Source organism: Acanthaster planci, linkage group LG19, assembly GCF_054643075.1.
Source record: "Acanthaster planci isolate LZ-2023a linkage group LG19, COTS_SCS, whole genome shotgun sequence".
NCBI classification, from domain to species: Eukaryota; Metazoa; Echinodermata; class Asteroidea; order Valvatida; family Acanthasteridae; genus Acanthaster; species Acanthaster planci.
In genome coordinates, this window is record NC_141795.1 from 8,456,998 (window position 1) to 8,479,660 (window position 22,663).

Sequence of the window (22,663 nt, forward strand, 5' to 3'; positions counted from 1 at the left end):
CATTTTAAATATGTGATTCTGTGAAATATTTGGAATTAAATATGAGACGGTTATTCTTTCCAAATATTACAAAACCTCCAAAATTGACCTCCACTTCAATATGACTTTGAACCCTCAAAATAGGAAAGAGTGGGATGTGACTTTACTCCCATTTTGTCGTGACATGTCACATACTGGTCTGCCTGTGCAATTGTCATTGATGCGAAGGGTGCCACACAGCATTGTGTGTACAGTGTACATGTACGGGTACACATGTACATCACAGGTGATTTGTAATACACCCTTTCATCAGTGGGTAATGTTTTTGTCTGGGACTGAGGGGGACTCCATGTTGATTTGGCTCCAGTTTCTGAGGGAAAACTCCCAACCTAAAACAGTAGGACACAACCCTAAATATAGACATTGCACCCCCCTTTTTTTTCCTTTTGCCCTCCTCCCTTTTGTGATTATTGTTTTAAGGCTCCGTCCTAACACAAACTCTGAGCCGTCTGCATACAAAGCCTCTCTCCCTCTGCATCTACTTTTCCCAATCGCGCGGTATCCCGCTGTGGTTTCTATTTCTGGGTAAATTAGTCCTCCCTGGGAGGCTTTTTTTCCAAGAGGCCAGAAAATGGTCGGGGGTGTCAAGTTTCGCCAAACCAGCAACCCGGCCACAGTCAGCAGAATCCTCCCTTATTAACACAAGGCTGAATGAATGAGGTGAAATGTCTCATCAAGATTGAAAAAAAAAAAAAGGAATATATGACTTTGAAACCAGAAAGTTATTTTACATGTACATGTAATAAATCTTAGTTCAACTCAAAATCAACACGGAAAACAAGGGATATTAAGGACAGGGGTTTTCCGTCTGTTGTGCTGAAGTTTTCATTGGGAACTTAGGCGGAAATTTGGAGAACAGAAAGTTCTCTCATCGTTCTCAACGAGCAGTTTGTGTCATACACCTTGATCCTCCCTGAGCTTGGAATAGTGGTACCTTGACCTTTTGGACTTAGTGGCTGGTACTGACACCGGTTGGTAACCCAAGTCCAGCTTGATGTAGAGGATGGATTAGTTGTCTCCAGTTCAGGGGCCAGTCTGTTTCCTCCTCGAGTTTTATGAGTCTTCTAAGGGTACTCTTTTTATCTTGACCTCCGCTTGCTGTCCTAGCGAGTACCATACCGACTAAAAAGGGATGAATGAGGGGAAGAACAGTGAGGAAATCTGGGGCCAATTTCATAGAGCTGCTTAAGCACAGAATTTGCTTAAGTGCGAAAAAAACTTGCTTAATAAACAAAGGCTACGAGCTCAAAATATGTGATTGTCATGCTAACCAAAAGACAGGGGAATACCCTTCCAAAACAATTTACATCACGTGGAGTTTTGGCTGGTAACCTGATTTGTCAAGCAAGGTTTTTTCACGCTTAAGCAAATTTTGTTCTTAAGCACCTCTATGAAATTGGCCCCTGCACAGGATATTGCCAGTTATAATATTTTTGACACCTGCACTTTGCCCCTAAAACTCAGCCCCTCGCAGTTTATGGTTCATACACTCGTGCAGAAAATATACGATACGTGGTCCCTCAATATGAGGAGAGTGCCCAGTTCAGCTTCCTCCCCATTGTTCTTTACATGTATGACACGACATCTGAGAAGAGGGGAGGAAGGTAGAATCTTCTTTTGTTCATTTGGTTTTTATAACGATTCAGCGTGCAGTGCTAAACGTGTACCTGTAGGAGTTAACTGGTTAAAACTAACAACATCAAAAGAGGTCAGGCAGCTTTTTTTTTTCAATAAATGATTCCAACAGAATTTTAAAGGGTACCAGTTGCATGCATAAAACCAACAACACTGCAAAGGGTACCAGTTGCATGCATAGATACATGTAAGTCTGTTGAACCGTCTTGCCAACATTCAAACATTCAAACTACCGTACAAGATGCACACTTTGATTCCCTTTATTTCCATCTTCCCAAGATCCCCTCCCTTCCCCCCAAAAACGTTTGGATTGCGCCGCCAAATAGGGAGGTACCGTAGGGAATCAGGAAGACTAACGTATTTTTGGCCTTGTACATAACACCTTTTATAACCTAATTTCCATGAACCATCTTTTAATTTCTAATGACGTCATCCAACTTTCAGCAGTCCATCATGTTCATGTGCATGATGACATGCTGCAGAGGTTGTTGTGCAAACAAATTAGCTGGAGTGCCATTCAAATTCTTCACTTTATGAAAAAAATTATTTGTTTTGGAACAAAACTGAGCTTTCTCAGTTAATACTTGTACTTTTGTGATTTAAATCTGACAAAAACCCTGTCATTCGGAAAACATGTGGACCGTACCTGCACATGTATGGTGTCAATGAACTCGTGCAACCTGCACATTTCACGGAAGCTATACATGTACATGTTTTATATGAGATACATTATTTTTAATACGCAACACTCTATGGTATACTATACTCGACATGTTTCTGATGTATGTCATCCTGGATGCATTTTTATGAATAGTGGCGTCAAAGAGGACCGACCCAAAGATGTTGAAAATTTCATTTGTCTATAATTATCATGCCACATTTTAGTATTTTATTTCACAAACACATACGATGTACATATGACTTAGACGCACATGTTCACTTGTTGCTTTGTGTCAGTAGAGATCAAATATGTTTCGTGCCTCTATTATGTTATGATGTGGGGGTCATAATCCCTTTTTTATCTTCATCTTTCCCAAGAAAACATTAGCGTCTGCCCCCATTTTTCGAAGGAAGAGCCCCGATCAGGTTTTGAGGTCAAATTGATGAGATTTCACCATCAAAGAGCCGCCGTAAATATGCCGTTTTCTGTAATAAACAGGGAGACTTGAAAGCCGGCATCTGCCACCGTCTTCTGACAGGAAATTGCTTTACCCTGTGGACTTGCAAGCGCACCGAAAAACACATCTCCATTTTGTTATCATCCCCATGAATGGACTACACCCCTGTTCTCTCGGACATGTTTAGAGAGCACTCTTGACATAATATTGTCGCTGTCTGGTGAACAGAGCGTTGTCCAGTGCTGTAGGGGTTTTCGAAGCGAGTGATATCTTAACGGAGCATTTACTGTGAGCGCCATGGGTTCAAAAAGAAGAGGACGGAGCATTTGTCCGTCATGATTGCATGGATTAAAAAAGATTATCTGTGCAATGATAACGTTTAATGTTGTTTAGAAGTATGATTTGACTTCTGAAAGAACCATGTATACAAAAGTGCCATTTTTCACTGCAGTAATAAAACTATACGTGTGCATGTACGTGCTCTGTCTGCAGGCAAGTCAACAATTCCCAGGAACACCTGTTCCGATGTAACAAATGATAAAAAAAAAAGCATGCAAATTTCAGCCTTTCATCATGTCTGACAGTAAATTGATTTCCTGAAATTTCCCCGGGGTCACAAAAATACAGTTTGTAAAAGGGATACCAGAAAAAGAATTCAATTGAAAGGTCTTGTACTTGTAACGTGTAGCTCTCTGAATCCTCTGTGGGATGAGATCTCGAGAGAAAAAAACTCTGTTCACGTTTAAGTGAGATTGAGTTTGTCACTTTGACAAATTTCCCTAAAGCCTTAGGTCTTTTTGTTAGTTGTCAACTTTTTGAAATGCTTGCAAAAATCTTTCTCCAAGGGTTGTAAAAAAAACTTCCTTTCATCAAGGCATGTGATGCCAACACCGGTGCGCAGGATACCAGGATCGTCCATGCCTTGTCCCCTTACATTACCCCTGATGTCTTCTTGGCTTGATATGCAGGTGAACCTCCCGAATCTAATAAGATGGATAATGAACACAGCCTTTCCTTTACATTTAGATTATTTGAGTAGGTGCGCGTGCATGCAAAACGGTGTATTGTGCAGTTGTTACTCAGGTGTACCACTAGTACGCCTAGTGCTCAGGGTTTAACAACTGCCGCAGTTTGGATGTGTATATATAAATCTGTAACGGAGATGTCGCCATTCCCAGACTAATCACTAGCTGTCAGTGTTGGCCAGAGTGATCTTTCAATCATCAAATCTTCGCTTCTATTGTGGTTTCTCTCCAGTTCTGCCTGAAACCCAAACCAATCACAAATCAACGGACGGGGTTTTTTTTTTAATCTGGCTGGCTCGGATTCTAATTTCAGTGGCGAAGCCTCTTCGATCGTCACTGGACATGTTTTAAAAGCCATTCCTCTTGGATTCCCTTCCAAATTGAGTGATAAACCGAATCCACCACAGGTTTCTTCTGGCGCGTTCAGTGATCCAGCATCGATTTTTTGCTCCCGTCCGTCTGGATTCGTCTTTCTGCTGAAGAGTCTCGTGAAGTGCGTTGCTTGAAATTTGTACCAGCCGATACTGCAAAACAACTTGGGATGAGTGTACATGTACATGTTTGCAAGGAAAGGAGGCTTCGTGCGTTATTCTTGGGAAAGAATCTGTGATGTACGTGTGCTTATTGAAAAGCAGCATTGGACACTTGCACTTGGTAGCAGACTTCTTAATGGACGACGGTTGTAGCTTGCAGTGGAATCACCCAATGTTTTGTTCCTGTCGTTCTGTCGTTCCCGTCCCTGAATGCCTGGATCGGAAATTGGAAAAGTTGGTATTTCAGCTCCGTACCCATATCTGTATGTGATTGTCTTTCCATGTGAGACATTGTCCTGACATCTCGTCTGTCTGCTGGAGCATGTCATATACCTGCAGGGAAGCGCCTTTTCACGGTCTGTTCCCATCTTCATGGCTCGTTCACCAGAAACGAGGAAACCGTCGTCGGTCCACTGATGTGTCAATTGTGTGGAATCCTTGCGTTTGACGGAAAATGCCAGACCATAATTTCATTGAGCTGCAAGAATATTGTGTACTGAGTTTGTTCAAGTCAATGTGTTAATGTTAAATCCTCTTGAAAGGGTCCATGCAGTGCAATTATTTTACTAAAAACCCTTGAAAAGGGTTTGTTTCATTGAATCGAATTTTCAATTTTTGTTGTGCTGTGTTAAGAGGTACTTTGGCCCCTTGTTGGTTTCATGCTAATGGCACAAAATGCAAATTTCCCAGAAGAAAAACTGTGATGTCATCTCAGAGAAGTCTTGCATTGATTTGTGGAGGAATATCTGATATTTCCTCTGTCCCAAAGTTCATTGCTTTTTTGTTTAATATGAAAGTAGCAGTAAGCCAGTGAGCAAACCTGTCACAGAAATATTTCCAGTGAGAAAAGATTGCATTTGAAAATTGCACAGGAAAACAGGTGCATGCTGTATACACTGAACAATGTCTTCGCCGATTGACATCACGGCAAGAGTGCCCTCACTTGTCCATTAAAGCTTGAACAGTTTTGAATGTTTGAAAAAGTTCATTTTTGAATAATGTCAACTGCAGAAGGATGTCAAACATTGTAATTTTCATGGAAATATGGAAGGGCTGCATAGCACCGTGATCAGAATGTTGACTAGAATATAATATAAAATCAGTGCTCTGGAATATGTGATTGCCGAGCCGAGTAACTGAGTACCTTCTTGCATCAGCTCACAACCAACAGAAAAAAAAATCCTGGAAACCGACAGTACAAAACCAGTCTCTTCTGTGACAAACACTTCTGGGCTCCGGTACACATAGGCAATGTGCATGTATCTATTATCTGTAAACGGTATGAGCGTAGACATGAGTGGAGCCAGCAGGGGTTTTTACCAAAACTTCTCCTTTAAACTTGACCACGTCATTTCACTTGCTGCTGACTGTTCAGCAGAATGCATCTTGATTGTGACAACAAGCAAGGGAGAGAGTCCAAAGAATTTTATACAATAGTTCATAACAAAAATCACATCAGTACATGTACACTATTCCTACAGGCTCTGTGCTGCCAATTGGGACACCCTGTACATGTACATGTACATGTAGTTCTTGTTCACTATATCTGACATGTCTGAGACTACAGTGTACATGTACTCGTATGTGCAGTTTCTTGATTTCTAAAATTGCCTTAAGACCGAGGTACATGCACAGTACATATACGTACAGTATATTAAAGACCAGGGTTTTGTTTTGTTCTATTTTCTTTTGTTCTTCATGCTGTATCTTCAAAATCACAAAGTTTGACGTTTAAAAATTGGGGGGGGGAGATCGAATATTTGTACTGTATGCATTTTACTGGACTGGTCAGTTGGATGATCATTTCACTTGTGCCGGTCAGAAAACAGCGTGTGTTTCTTAAGGATGGTCTCAACAGGAGCAGCGTTATCCATAGGCCGGTCCATGAAAGCAAACCTGAGTGGGATATTGTGAAGTCGGATCAAATGTTTGTGCTGTGAATTTGCAAAAGTTGATTGCATTTCATTTCAAGTTGAACGAATTTCACTGCAAATGTTTGGTGACATCAAATTCGCTTCGCTTTCACTTGTAGAACGTTTGACTTCGTGCTGCCTGTCCCCTGCCATTGTGTGTAAATTGCACTCACGTTGGGATAATGATGTGTGTGTGCCATTAAAACGCCACCATCAAAATGTAATTCCAACCCGGTCAAATACTTGACCATCCCCTCCAATAATACAGGTGCCTGCGTTCCCGACCATACTTCCCAGAACTCGCCGTGTTTGTTCTCCATCTGTGAGGGGGGGGTCCCGTGCATTTTGCACATCCAGAGATTTTTTCAAACGTCCATCAGCACAGTGATGAGGACACTTGTTTGCTCGGATCCCCTTCTCATCTCTGCCCGCAGTGCCTGGGACGTGGGCATCAGTGCTCGCTCATGCTCCTGCATACCCGGGAAGTGTTAAAAGGGGGATTTCAAGAGCACTGTCTCATCACCACCACCATCATCATCGCGAGGTCAGTGCGTCGGCTAGACAACAGTAGAGTGTCATCACCGAGGCCAGCAGCGTTTCCGTGGGCCACTTTAAAGTCTTTCTCTTTTTCACTGCCCGCCCCCATGCATGGCCACTGCAAATTGAAAACACGGCACAAAGTCTTGTGCTGCTGCACAATTTGTCATCGCTGTCTGACTTCGGAGTTGCACACCAGTCCGGCGTCCCTTGGTTGAACGGATTGTTCAACATCTGTGTTTTATCTCGGCCACTGAAAGCCACAACCATTTCTCGCTTTGTCAGTGCCACATCGTCATTTTAAATCTTACGAGAGGCGACAGGCTTCCCAAGAAGATACACCTCTACCTCAAGAGGTACATGTTACATGTACTGGTAGTTAATCATATTATTGTGCACCATTTGCTACCTGTACATGTATGTACAGTACATGTTTTTTTCATCAGATGAATGTAGCATCTTACATGTAGCTGGTTTTGTCATCTACATACATACATGCGTACAGTGCCCATGTACATGTACATGACATGCTGCATATATGTGCGGTCTCATGGTGCTCTCAACATGTTACTGCTTCGTTGCTCACTCTTGGTCTTCCTAGAAAGGAATTGTGTCGAACTTTACTCTGGTGTGACTTTTGATCGAACATCTGTCAAATTTAACTGTGTGTGGAGAGCACCCCCCCAAGTCATTTGGCTGTCATCAAGTCAGTGGATTGGCTTCTTTCCATCTGTTTGGTGGTCATCTGATCAGGTGGTCAAGGGATTGGTTGTCAGATTTCAACCAGTCAGGTAGTTCGTTGGTAGACCCTTTCTTTGAATGTGTTTCTCAGAGCAGTTGTATGAGAAATCAGCGGAGGCCTTGCACTGGGCATTCCGTTGGAATGGCTTTTAAATCAATCTGCTTTGCAAAATAAAGTCTCCTGTCCACTGTAGAGCTTCTCTCAGAAGATTCATTTCCTCAGTGGTGCACCTCCATCTCGTCACATGTGTGAACTTGTAAGAATGCATATGCAACCTTGTGTCGACAGGTGCTGATGTGTAGCTTAATGTGTCCTTGTACATGGACAGTAATGTTGACATTACCAGAAACCTGGCTTATGAGAGTACACATTTTCTTGTACCAGGGACATACGTGTAGGTCTTACAACATTGTTTCAAAAAAAGTCCTCTTGTTTCATCAAAGGAAGGATTTGACCGTAAGTCCTCTAATTACAAATTCACCTGTTGCCATGGGAACATGGGGAAAGGGTTCTGTCCCAAGGATTTGTGCCATCGCGAAAGCTCTTAGCAAATCTCCTCAGAGAATTCCCGTCTCATTTATTTTTAGCGGCAAATTTACCGTGTCGTCTGTAATTCATTTTGCACAAGCATTTACCGCAGGCTGTCAGTGCCGACCAGGGCGAAAAAAGCAACCCCGAGCATTAGCGGTCTTTTGATCGCATGGCCCATTCTGTGCCGTCGCCGTCGGGTGAAATGCGTCCCCCCGTGTGTTCAGCATCTGCTAGAAACTGATATGGACAAGTTACTCCCCCTGCTCTGTATAGCCATGGTGACAGGCATTTTTGAGCTAAGTGTGCATAGGTAGTCCAGATATGTATGCTGAGGATACACATAGAGCCAGCCTCTTTGGGTTACCAGGCTTCTGCGTGGGCTTGTAATGAAGCCATTTGAATCTCCAGCAATAGAGTGTTTGCGTACAGTTAGCAACATTCATCACATTGCCAGCAGCATTAAAAATGCAGATTGTTGCATTATTGACGGATACCTATTACTGTTTCTACTATGAAGTAGAGGTCACCTTCATTCATCTCGTACAGAGATGCTACAGGTTTGTGCTCACTAAGTTCCAAGTTTCTTTAGCGCCCTCTGCAGTATGTGCACAGAGAGGATACATGGTACATGCATGTTTTGGGACATGGGTTTTGTCAGGCCGTCCACACTGGTGGCAGGCAGAAACCATATTTTGATGTCTCTTGCTGATGGGTGCGGTCAGAGAGTCGAAAAACACCCCCTCAGGCCATCTACATGTGCGTCTGTGGCAGGCTACCCTGGAGTAAAAACCGAATTCATTTATTGTGTCATTCATGGAGATGTACATGTACATGTCAGGAAATGCAAGAAGAAGCCAAGGAGATAACCTGCACAGACTTGAGGCACGCTTCCAGCTCTGCATCCGTGCCAGTGATGCATGAATGTACACGACTGTGTCCTGAGCAGTAGACGAATGATCCGATAAGCATCAAGACATGAATCCGGCAAGTGGAGGGGTTTATCAATCTTTGTCAGAGTTCCCGATATTTCAGCTGTCAAGAACATGTGCATGTTCACGTAGACATTTAATGTCGGCTGTTGATAGAGGAGTTGATTGTGTCCATTTCTCTCCGGTGTTCCATCTAGTGGAGTCAAATTTTGAGCGTTCCAGTCACAGATTCTTCCGAACATCATTCATCATAAATGCAATTTGTTAGGGGATTATCTTGTCAATTTATTGAGTTCTCAGTCTGCTAAAATGGTCCGTAATCCTCAAAGAGGTTTAGGAAAAAGCTTTGATGTTCTCGAGATGAGTGATTATTTTGAATACATGCTGAAGTAGCTGTTATCTTGAAGCCAAATTACTTTAGAATCTCGGCTTCAGAATCCAAGGAGCTTGCAAGGGCCCTGTTTACATACAACGTCGCCTTGCCCTCTGATTATCTCGTGTCGGTCGTCTCGTGGCTCTGTGGCCTCCAGGGACCCTACTGGCTGAGAAATCGGTTGGGGGGCTCCCCGGAACCTGCCAGCCACATCACAGTGATTAATATCATAAAGATGAGTGTGCCTGGAAGATAGACATTTCAAAAACGCCTTGGACAGGAAGTGCACCCCGTTCAGCCCATTCCTGTGAGGGCTTAATTAGTTCCTCACCACACGTGAGCACAGGCCTCATTGCGTGATAATAAAAACGGAGAGAAATCTTGCTCCGAGCTAGCTCGCGCTCTTCCATCCTGATAACCTATTGAGATGAATCATTTTGAGGCTAATGGTCAGGGAAAAGAGACTAGTCTTGCGGTTGTTTGATAAAGCAATACCCGTCTGCATTTCTTGTCCCCAAAAAGGCTGGCACCACCTCTCGGCATTATTCATGTTTACACCTAATTAGTGAGCAGTTGATGGCCTGTATTCTCATTGTTTTGGGGACTCCTCATCTCTCTTAACTCTGAACTGATCCTCCCTGGGGGGAATATTAGAGCCCAGAGGTCTTTTTGGCGAGGGGGACAGTCAGTTGGGAGAGAGGATTATGCTTTCATGAGCAGTCTGTTGGGACGTGCTGCGCACCGAGACTAAAAGATTCTTGTTGCAGAGAGGATCACGAGCGAAAATTTCAGGTCTCCTGTCTGGAGGCCAATCGTCAGAAATGTAGACTTGACGTCCTAGGAGTGGATGGAGCAGGGCACGAGGAACTTAGTGCCCGTAATTGTCAGAGCCATGGCACAACGTCGTCGGGGAAAGATGTGGGGCTAACGTCTCTCAAGAAAAGTGGGAGTATGGTGGAGATGTTCTTGCAAACTGAGATGCCATCTGCGTGGTCTGGGATTGGACGTAGTTGAAGGAGACAAGCTACATGTATGATTTTAAAAAAAGGTGATGGGATGTTGTGCGTTTGGCTCCTGCCCACAAGAGTCTGAAAGTACCAAGGAGGAGAGACATCATCTGTTTCCCTTTGCCGTGTCCACGGTATGCATAAACATTTTTTTATTGTCAGCCGGTGGACAGGAAATACTGGCTCATTTCCATTGTGAAGTCGGGTGGTTGTCTTGTCCAGTGAAACCTAACAGGAATCAAAGTAAGATCAATGCATTTCCGAGGCTGGTGTTCTGCAGCCTACTTGTGTTCGGGCCTGTGCTCAAATGCCAACAAATCCCCAGACACTGTTGTCTTTCCCCCCCCCTTATTTCTTTGGATAGCCAGGATGCCGAGCAGCTGGTTCTGAGGATAAGACGTTTGCGTCGGCGCAAAGTGCAGCGAATCCATAAAAAAGGTTAATGAATGTACATCTGAGCATTCCCCACATACAGCACTGATTTCCAGAGAGGATTTAGCAACAAACAGGTGGATCGAGTGGCCAGGCTGGTTATCTGGTCGATCCTACCGTTGGACTTTTTTTAACGGTCGATGTTGCATTACGGACTCCCGAGGGAGTAGTCGCACACTTGGCATAAAACCGATGTATCCTCTCCAGCGTGGGCATTCTGTGTGCGTGTGTAATTTGAGATGGATGTTGCTTTCCAGCAAAGAGTGCCGAATGCCTTCTACTGTCAGATGTGCATTGTTGTTGAGACGTTACATGTTTAATGTTCCCTCTGCCTGGGCCAACTTGTCTACCTCCCAGTCTTGAAGCTGAACAAACGGTAGCAGTTTTTCTTTCGATCTTGAGGAGCCCTAACTTTTGTCAACTCAATGTAATTTTTTAACCAAAGTAGTTTTCTCGTCACTCCTACCAACGTACAATTTATGTCCCATCTGTTTTCCCCTTGCATCAAATTCTTTTCCATCACAAGTAACCATTATTCATCTGCGTCTTAAATTCCCCTCTTGATGCTGTCAAACGTGCACTTCCTATCCGCTGTCACCCCTCTCCATATTTGGCCAATGTTTCCATACTGATCCAGTGAACCTGACCAGTCACTCTAACTCTGCTCGTGACCCCCTTGTAAAAGGCATCTATCTATCTTTATCAGTTCCTCATCTTGATTTTGTCCCCATATCACCCACCCACACCCCCCATGCATGCACCTCACCATGATAGTTTCCTCTGATGGAAATGGAAAAACCTAATGAGCCACTGGAATCATTTCTGTACCCTTTTCAGGTACGTACAATAGAGTCGGCAGGGGACACAAATCAATTTGGTCAAATCACTCACCAGAAACTATGGCAACGGTACAAAATTCCCCGGGGAACATTGTATGAGGATTGTCATCATTTTTCCCAGGTACCTCCTCGTCCACGAGAGGAAAAAAACTTTTGCCAAGTACAATGCGCTGGTAACCTCGTTTCAAGATACACGGTATGGTATTGGCTGCACGTGGACACAGTAAGAGAGAATTATTCTGTTTCAGCTGTGGTTGGTGTTAGGAAACGTCAGATGAATATTCGTACATCTTCTGCACGTGCTTAGGCAGACTCTGGCCTTGTGCCGCATTGCCAGCCAGTGATTAATTAACGGCTTACATCGATTCGTTTGCACAATGAGAATCTTGCCTCGCAGGAAATCTCCTAATCGTGAGTCAGTTTGGTGTTGGGCACGCTGACAGCCATGAACCACTTCAGTTAAGTACATGCATGTGCAGGATTACCCATCGAGACTGTGAGCCAGCATGACAGTGATACACCCAATTTTGACAATGCCCCTAGATTAAAGGACTTACATGTGCAATACGTGGAAAGAAAATGCTGACGATGGTTGTTCGCGATAGCCGTATGCAAAGCAAGGGCTGTGCTCGGACTCACAGCGATCCTTCCAATGAAATGGCTACAAAGTGGAACACGGAAACCAGATACAAAATGGCCGCCAAGTGGCCGAGCCTTTCCTTTCTGCAGCGACTTCCCAAACGACGCCGGAAACCAAAAGGTGAGAATGCATAATATGTACATTGTGGGCATTTGCATACGTGAATGTTGAACATGAATGTTTAGCTTGGCGTAGGGATAAGTTCCTCGCCTTTGACCTCTGGCCAGGGTTCGAATCCAACCCAGGCCAACTTGCAGATTAGACTTTCAGTCCCGACTTGAATCCACAGGTTTTCCGTGGAATATTTATCAGAGGTCCCCCCTTGTAAAACTGAACACTTCCCCTCAGAGCTCCTATGTACAGTACATGCATCTCCTCGCATTTCTCATGTTGTTAATGAGAGGCCACTGAAAATTATCCTAGAGAAGGCATGGTCACTCATTAGTAAATGATCTCGTTAGTAGCATTAATCTAACTATTATGTTTCTGTAACGCTTTTTATGTTGAGAGGCGTTGGTACACAGTTTTTACATGCCAGCAGGGTTTCTACACAGAGTAGCCGTGTTCATTAATGCTGGTATTTTGTGAAGTCCACACTAATCCACTCAACAGCTGTACTGGATACTTTAATAATGTCAGGGCCGATTGAGTTCTTTTCACCATCAACCAGTCTGGTTTATTTTTGTCTTCGTCCCCCCCCAGTTGAATGTCGCTGAATCTTCCTGAACTCTGAAGTCTTACAGCAATTTAAAGACCAACTCCATCGATGCTAATTTTTTTCCAGATTGAATCTTATTCAGAAGAACCAAGTCTAATTAAAATGGCACATATCAATATCACCCTTGCAACACACATTTTTGTGTTAATGAAACATAGTTTTTGTACCCATGGACATGCATAGCACGCGTAGCCGCGGATCACAGCACGAACTTGAAGAATGCTCCCATTCTTTGGAAACTCGAAGAACTTCAATCCCGGTTCTTTTGCAGAATTTCTTGTACATCCACCAACGATGAGGATTTGGGCATTATTGTAAATCATGAAGAAAGCAGCACAAACTCTTGACGGAAAAGAAATAGTGTGGCACAGTAGACCTGGCACACAGATCGATCCCTGGTACGCAGTGTACGCACATGTACACGTAGCTCCATTTCATGTACATGTGCATGTAAGGTGGTAGCGGAACCAGTCATGCCACGAATACCAGTTTCAATGTTTTCTCTGGTATTACATCACACAAATTTCGTTTCTCAACAGCACCGCCAGCAGTCAGATTGTGGAAACTTTTCATAAAAATGAAACACACCGTTAAAAATTTCAGCAAAATTACAAAATAACAGACGTGATTTGGTAATGAATATGTGACTTATTACACACAATAATAGTTTATTTTCAAAACTTTTCAAACCATTGGAGTTAGTCTTTAAATACTGATTGGCACTTGGATAAATCTACAATTTCTCAAAGTTGTTGTAGATATAAAAATATACATTCAGAAGCTCACATTTCTGTTTGTTACCAGTTTGGGGCAATTTTTTTGTTTGCGTCAAAGTCTCCGCCTGCTAGATTTTCTTTAGGTCAAGCTGTTTACTGAAATGCAAGGCACATGGGGGAAAAAAATTGCAGCCAGAAAATGTATTTTGTTTTTCCAAAAAATGTTCATGTTCTTGGGAAATGTGGCAAGCCTCTATACAAACCACTTTGGGATAGAATCCCTCTACTGCAAGTCATTTAGCAATAGTTCACGAGAAGCGATTACACTTTTCCCACATTGCAAGTAAAAATGGCTGATCTTATCACAGAAAAGGACTCCTTGCATAAACTGGTCCGAAAATTTGATGGAGGCCCCAAAGATCTTGACCTCAAGATTACCAGCGTGATCGGCATCGCTCGATATTGTTGTTTTGTTGGGGTTTTTTTTTTAAATGCAATCCAGAGGTTTCGCATATCATCACCGCTGTGCCAGCTCATGTTCCCGATGTTGCTGGCTTTGCAAACCAGGGGCCAATTTCATAGAGCTGCTTAAGCACAAAATCTGCTCAAGTGCGAAAAAACTTTGCCTAATAAACAAAGGTTACCAGCTCAAACTCTATCTGATTTTCATGCTAACCAAAAAACAGCTAAATACAATCTCAAAACAATATACATCACACAGAGTTTTGACTGGTTACCTGATTTATCAAGTAAGGTTTTTTCGAGCTTAAGCAAATTTTGTGCTTAAGCAGCTCTATAAAATTGGCCCCAGAGGAGGCAGCAACATTCTACTGTATATATATCTGTTGGGTAAAAAAATCACACCAACGTTTAGTTAAACTACATGTACTTGTATTAACCCTAACAGTCCTACACAAAATTTGGCTTGCAGTACTCAGTCTATAAAATACTAAGCAGTAGTCCGAGCCTGAAGGACCTAGCACTACAACTTACTACTTCTGCCTAGGGCACCCTCCATTGTTACTAGTACAGAGAACAATAAAGTCGTGCATTCATAATGCCAGAGCACTGTATGGTACCTTGCCTTATCTACTGTATTTTATGGCTTCAGATAACAATAAGGTCATGTCCTCTTACAAGCGACATTACTGAATACTACATTTTACTACTAAGTAGTACTTTGTAGTATTTAGGGCTGTTAGGGTTGAACTGAGCTTCCAGCGTGTACATGTACCATCGCACCATCCTCTTCAGCATCCCAGTTAGACAAGCCATCCGTGGTGCCTCAAGTAATTTTTCCCCCAATTCATCCGTGCTTTGATATTCTGAAACTGTAACGTTAAACTAAAGCCTGCGATAAACCATGTTCGTTTATGATCATTCTGTGACTTCACTTTCTCTGTGAGAGTACCAGTAAGTCGTTTGGCTTTGCAGAAATGTTTGCACGTTTTGCGAGCTTTTGTCATTAACGAGTCCTGAGTCTATTTTTGTTGGTTTTCATCGCCAGTTTGAAGTTCCTGCCTGCATTTCCATCATCCTGTTTTTCCTTTGTAGAGTACCCGCAGACAGTTTTGGAGTCAGAAATTCCAATTTCACTTCAGTTGATTTTATTTAATTCCCCAAACCCATTTTCTCCCCCAACTGTGTGCAATTTATACAGCCGTTTGCGTTTGGCAGTATTCGGCGGTATGATATTACATGTATTTTATCCATCTTCTTTGGTCTGCCTCTCTCGCTGACATAGTAAGCCCCCGTTGCTAAATGTGCTCGTGAGCAGTCTGGAAATTGGGGGAAAAAATCCATTTGGCTTTTCACAGTGCATCAAAAATGAAAAAGCCTCTTCCCCGCACCAGGCACTCCACCTACCAACAAGAGGGATTATGGCACGTTCCGTGTCCATCTGGGAACGTGTTGGTTATTATTGCGTTACTAGACTAATTGGCTCTCGGCAAATACCCCAATCCCCGTTTTTTTTGATGTCCTTCAAAGCAATTTTGTGCTTGTAAGGAAAGCAATTAATTCTGACGAGGCAATATTGAAGTTGCTTGCGGCAATGCATGATAATCTGATTCCTAAGCATACGGATGTTTTGTTTTTCCCTGAACGCTTCAGTGTTTGTATATTGAGTTTCATGTTCCTGCATGTTTTTGTATGAATGCGTAGTCACATCGACTGGTAAACGGTGAACTCTGGACTCTAGACCATGCAGTGCCTTGTACTGTAAGCAAAGTCATGCAGGAGGTGCGTGTTCATTGCACCTGTATAATTGTGTTTAAAGTACTGAAATTTGCTGCGCCTTCATAAAGCCAGGTGATAAAAAAAGGAAAGAAATTACATCCAGATTATTTGAAATTATTTATGGGAGATTTGCCACCAAATTGATTTTCCATTATTTTCGCGTTAAAGCTGAAACCAGATAAGAGTAAAACATGTCAGAATGGCATACAACTTTTAAAAAACAAATTTCAAGATTTTCAAGATTTTACTACGCCCGAAAGTTTGAAGTTATTCCATACTTACAAACACTTATCGTGGATGGAATTGCTTCCTGACAATTGAACACTGTGGGCACTGGTGTTAATTGAACACCTTCACGGATCCACCTCAATTTAAAGACCAACTCCAACTATGCTAACTTTTTTCATGTTGAATCTTATGCAGAAGAACTAAGTCTAATAAAAGTGGGACTTACCTGTGTCAATATCGCCCTTGCAAAACATGTATTTGTGCTAATAAAAACAGTTTTTGTACCCATTTTTCCTGCGAGTCCAGTCTGGTATTGTAAAAATGGACTTGTCGTCATAACTCATTAGCATATAATGAATATTGATTTCTGTGATGTACTATCATGGAGAGGAAATACCACGGTGCATGCGTAGCACGCGTAGCCGTGGACGACAGCACAAATTTGAAGAAGGCTCTCATTCTTCGGAAACTCAAAGAATTTCAATCCCAGTTCTTCGCAGGATTTAGACTCCCTCTAATGACACATGATTCAGCATTATTGTAAATCACAAAGAAAGGAGCACAAACTCTCAACAGAAAAGAGAAAATGCGGCACAGTAGACCCGGCACACAGATCGATCCCAGGTACCGTACTTGCGTTATGCACACGTAACTCCATAACTCCGTAACTCCTTGTATGTAACTCCATGTACATGTACGTTTGTAGCAGAACCAGTCGTGCAACGGATACCAGTTTCAGTGTTTTCCAAGGTATTACATCATACAAGTTTTTTTCTCAACAGCGCCACCTGCAGTCAGATTGTAGAAATTTTCCATAAAACTCGAAGACACCATTCAAAATTACAAGAAAAAAACAGACGCAATACAGATGTGTTTTGGTAATGAAGATATGATTTATTACACACTAAACACAATCATACCGGTAGTTTATTTTCAAAACTTTTAAAACCGTTGGAGTTAGTCTTTAATGAATCCGAGGGGATATCATGCCAATACCGTGCGGAAAGTTATCATTAATAGAATAATTCTTAACATTGTTTTCTTTACATGTATGTACATTTAATATCCGTAACATTAAAATGTAACACCTGTAACAGCTTCAATTAAAGAAATTGGACTACAGGGCTGTACTTTTTCTGATTTTCCCTTCATGCCTGGATGGAATGGACTCAGACCAAGTGCAAGCAACTTCACAGGGTTTTACTTAAATGCACTGAAGATCAAAGTGCTGTCATAATGCGTAACATCTGTAACATCATTTTTCACACTTGTGGCTAATTAATCATTGAAGCTAAAACATAGTTTCTTTTATGGTTAACACTTGAGTAGAGGCTACTAGTTTACAAGCAAATAAACAGTTTTTTCCTCCACAAGTTAATTTGTTTATTAATTGAAACTTGGAAGTTGCATACAGGTGTAATGTCCGTAACAATGGGATTGCCCATATTAGATGCCTAAGGTACAGGCCTAGGGTGTCAATTTAACACCGACTAATCACCACAGTTTTTTGACATTGTAAACATGTACAGTATACCTGGTAAATTGTTAATTTTTCCATGCTGTACATGTACATTGCACCATTTGCAGGCCAGTGCGATTCGTTGCCATTTATAAAAAGTATCAATGCCTTGCTATATTGTTTCATTAATTCTAGGGAACCAGATTAGCCTGTAATGGATTTCTTTTGTGGAGGTGTGGGATGGAATCAATAGGCAGTTAGCCTCTCAATTAGTGTTGAGTGTGTCTGTTATTGCTTCTCAGTATCAATTATTAAAAGCTATGAAGCTACTATTTAAAGTGTATCCAGTGCCTACATTAACTTGTGCACAGTAGCTGCAGTTTTGTTGGCAGTGGTGCTGTTGTTTTTCCATGTAGACTACTTTTTTGATTCTCAATTTTGGTCAGTCTTGACCTTCCCGTATCCTTCAAAATCCACCAGCAAAGTTTGGAGAATTTTGAAGGATTGAGGACGACAGAGCCCAGCACTTGTACAGTGTATGGGTCTTGATGGTCCTTCAGGGTTGAGGTTTGAAGGATTTGCCCTTGGGTTCCAGCACAGTCTCAGATTTTGTGGGATGTAGGAAGGTGTGTGGCAGTAAGCACAGGTTCACCGGTGTCATACATACAGGGTACAGTCTGCATGTTTTTCCAAATGATAAAGTTTATGTCAGGTCTTTTGATTAAATCACAAAGGAACAAATTTCAACGAGGAATGCCCTTTTTTTTCAGCACAAATATTGTTTTTTTCATAAAGTAAAGAATTTGAATGGCACTCCAGCTAGTTTATTTACACAACCACCTCCAAAGCCTTGTAAGCTTGATTTGGTTTATGAACACGATTGGCTGCTGAAGTGGGATAAGGTCGTCAGTAACGGAAAATGTGTTTCATGGAAATTAGGTCATTCATATGCTGCATGATGGAAATAAGCTGGGGTTTTTTATCTTTTTCTTTTTCTTTAAAAAAAATCATTTCCGTCATGGAAAATTAGTAATGTTAATTTTGCAAAACTTTCCATTATCTCCAACTTTGTAAGCCATCTCGATAGTTTTTGTGGCTTTTCAAAAATCAAATCTCACGAGTTTTTCCGTGTGTTCGTGTAAAACCCTGACGAGGAGGTGGTTTGTGAACCTGTTCAGAGAACACTGTTCTTGGGTCGTGTTCCCTCCGTTCCCTCCGTTCGAGCGCAAGAACATGAAACCCGTGTTAAGAACAGGCCGCCCGAACTCGACCATAAATGCTTTGGTTATTGTTATTAGGGACCCCATTGGAAATGTAAGTCGTAAACAGTTGGCATAAAATTTGGCTTGCAGTACTCAGTATTACAAAATTCCAAGCAGTAGTCTGAGCCTGAAGGACCTAGCGCTACAAATTACTTCTTCTGCCTGGGGCATCCTCCATTGTTATAGTCATAGTGCCAGAGCAAATTAACAAAAACGGAAACTCTAAAAAAGTCATTTTGATTAAGCGGACATTAGATGCAAAGGTTTATATGACTATTCAATTTAAAGAAATATTTAAAATCACACGTAGCGAGTGACCTATCGCCCGTGAATTTTAGTGTTTTTTTCGCTCTTGTGAACTAGGAAATTCCGGAACTAGGAAAACGACTTGCGGTGCAATGGGCGGAGTGGGTAAAAAAATTAGCTGTCGATCTCCGAATTCAAGTTTCATGTATGACCGCGGGACCGGATTTTCATCGGCACGGTGGTTTTCCATGAAGTCTGTCCTTCAGTAAGAAATTTCACAGACATTTTATGCATGAATGTTTGTTCCTAATTTATTTACTTTTTTACGGGTACCCGGCCCCGAAAAATGGAACCGGGTTTTGAAATCGACGGGCGGGTACCCGGGTACCCGGGTACCCGGCACAGGCCTAGAAGCTTGGGGCTTGAGGCTCCTTGAAAACTTAATCCACTGATTGCAGGTTGCTTTAATGTTTACTCTTTTCTGTACGACAGCATGACCAATCTTCACCAGTATCCGTTCCCATGAGCTACCAGATGTAGACCATGCACAAACCATATACATTATTAATTGCCACTCGTTGGTTTTCTTTGGGGTCAAACATGCAGGTACATGTAGACCATTCAATCTTCTTTTTTCTGTACCATTTACCAAGTGCCATTTTTCTCATGGTAATGGTCGCATTTCATGAAAAGAAAATTACCCTTTGGCTTGGAATAGAAAGGGGGTTTTAATATGTACTTGTAAACGTATGAATATTTGAAAATGTGTGGAAGTTTTTATGAATTGATGGACTTCGTCTATTTGTACTTTCAACACGTGCTGTTAAAAATTAATAAGATACGCACAGACTGCAGCAGCAGGAAATTATTGGGTTTTTTCCAATGTGTCTGGCCTCGACCTTAAGCTTTTTCTTGCAAAGCCCACCGGGCAAGTTAACTTTTTGTTACAAGCCAGCAGGAATTTTCACTAGCCCATTGGACATTTTTTAGCACGACTCACTTTAACTGGCATTTTGAAGTTATTTACATGTACCTATATTTCAACTAATACTATGGAGTCGTGCGGTCAGTTTTAAAACTTAAAAATTGGAAGATTCAAAACTTTTGCTGTTAACAGCACACAGCAGTTGAAATGAAAAATTTGCATTTGCCGTATTCATCTGTACAGACAGGACAAATGACAGTTTCGAAACAAGCAGGTATTTCTTTACTAGCCCAATGTTCAAGTTAACGAATACATTTTAACAACCCACCGCAATTAATACTAGAAGTTGTGTGCCAGTCTAGAGCTACTGTCAAGGCCTATGATTATTGGCTTCGCAGCTGCATGTGCTGGGGGTTGTGCCGTTACAGTTATTCTTAAATTTGAATACTTGTTTCAGGAATAGTTGGTTAGCAGAAGAACTGCTAATTTTCTTTTTGGGACAAATGACGTGAGCGCGGTAGGGCTTTGCTCTGTTATGTTCACTATCAAGCTTTTATTCACACAGTTTTAAGGCAAACTGCCTTGCCCAACAGATGTGTTCAGTCTCGTCTTGGTAGCTCCGCACATTATCGTGAGCACCAGAGATAAATACATGTACCATCTGAAGTTTGCATTGATGACTAAGCCATGATCAGTAAAAGCCCACGCAGGGGTCCCAAGTCCATTAAGCGAGTCTTGGAACATTTACTTCAATACAGCCCTTGGTTCTGACGTATGGCAAGCTGTCACCATCTCCTGGACATTAATTGCTCTCCATGTTTTCTTAGCTCATCGCAAAAGCGCTGGACAAACACCCCAGAAAAAAAAAAAGTCAGACCGTTCCTGGTGTGACTGACTAATCCATTACAGGAGGAAAAAACAAAAAGGAAGGTCATATGCAAACATGCGGTGGATGAGGAATCCTGCAAAGGAATGGATGAAATATAATATTAATTCTTCAAGGCTTAATTGTCTGAAGGCGAGCAGTACAGCTCACCCTGAGGGATATCTTTACAAAGGCCAGTAAGTTCCATTGCATCTTGGGAAAGCTTGCATCCAATTTGAGGTTGGACAGTTGCTCTGAATTAAAAATTGACGGAAGCGGATGACCATGCGCATGCAGCTATCACAGTGTGCGCATTGCTTTTTCCCGCATCACTGCAACATCATTCAAAATATCTGAATAAAAAAAAATGTACTCATCTCTGTCCGTGGTTAGGGAAATCTTTTCAAAAAATAGAAATACGGAATTCAAAACCAAACGCAGGATACTGACACTACATGCGCCGTCCTAAATTAGGAGCAACATTTTTTTTTAATCTGTTTGGCTGTGCGGATGTGCATTCGTACATGTAGTTATGGTACCGTATGCTTAAGGAGTGAAAAAGATGAACAGATTACCTGAAAAGTTTACCTGCTTTGAAAATTGGCCTTTGACAGAATATTGTGGTGCGTCCGAATCACTTGGCTACGGCCGGAAATTACGCACGAGTCTATTGTAGCGGCCGCGACCAGTTCCCATAGAGTCCTGTGTAATTTTTGGCCGTAGCCAAGTGATTCAGACGCAGCCTTAGATCAGAAAGAGCACAGTTTTGATGTTGGAGAGGTGTATTCCCCATCAAACAGATTTAAGAGTGTTTCTCAGATAATCTTAATTCTTCATTTATACTTTTCTTGTAATGACATTACAAATTGAAAAGTGATGTACAGAATCTTGTGAAGTTTATAGTTAACTTGTCCCCCCCCCCAAATTCTCAATCAGATGCCTGATAAAAGAGTGAGGTTTTGTATTTGGGTCATTCCATGAGGTTGGGGCACAATTTGTGACGGTGTCCCTGTTACATGGGTAACTCTCACCTCCTGTCATAACCTGTAGAGTAGGTCATTTGCTCCATAAAAGTAACACACACCTCTGTATTCAGCCTTGCAAGATGTACACTTTGGAATCCACGTGCAGGGAAATACAGGTACCTTTTCATTTTTACAGAAGCCACGTAGTGTAACAATGGACACCGTCACAAATTGTGCCCCAACCTCATGGAATGACCCAGTTCTGTTTTCAAGGGCATAAGTAAATCCGTAGTGGTAACCTGCAGCTCAGGGACCGTTGACGATGTTTGGGTACCAACAGAAACGAGAAATTGGAAATAATGTTCCCTGTTTGTAATTTTTCTTGCACTTCCAGGTTCTTCACAGTCCACCGTGTCGTCTTACACCTCTGAGTCGGACGTGGAAGATCCCAGAAGTGAGTAGTCTTTGATTTTGTATCCATGTAAACCTCACTGATCTAAACATGTTCCAACCAAAGCCCAGTCTGTTGGACTTGGTTTGACTCTGTTGGATTTTTGTCAGAGTCTCTCCGCATCACACTTTGCAGTTGTGGGAGTTTGTTGAATTCTCAGAACATGCAGAGGACAGTGGTAAATGACAATGGCACTAGTCAACCATGAAAACACACCTTGGGTTTTGTACAAATACAGCGTGGTTTGAGGGGAAGTAGTGGGAATTATTGGTCCGTCGGTGTAGGTCAGCTTGACTA

General features: G+C 42.1%; 1 protein-coding gene across 1 annotated transcript in view; it reads left to right on the forward strand.

Annotated features, from left to right (window-relative positions):
- The first annotated feature begins 11,664 nt into the window (after positions 1–11,664).
- LOC110984490 (disks large homolog 5-like) overlaps positions 11,665–22,663 on the forward strand; it is a 66,039-nt gene continuing 55,040 nt past the window's right edge. Inside the window, exons 1-2 of the mRNA XM_087149140.1 lie at positions 11,665–12,413; positions 22,310–22,369. Coding sequence (XP_087005266.1) covers positions 12,233–12,413; positions 22,310–22,369 — 241 coding nt within the window. The 5' untranslated portion in view covers positions 11,665–12,232. The remainder of the gene's footprint in view (positions 12,414–22,309; positions 22,370–22,663) is intronic.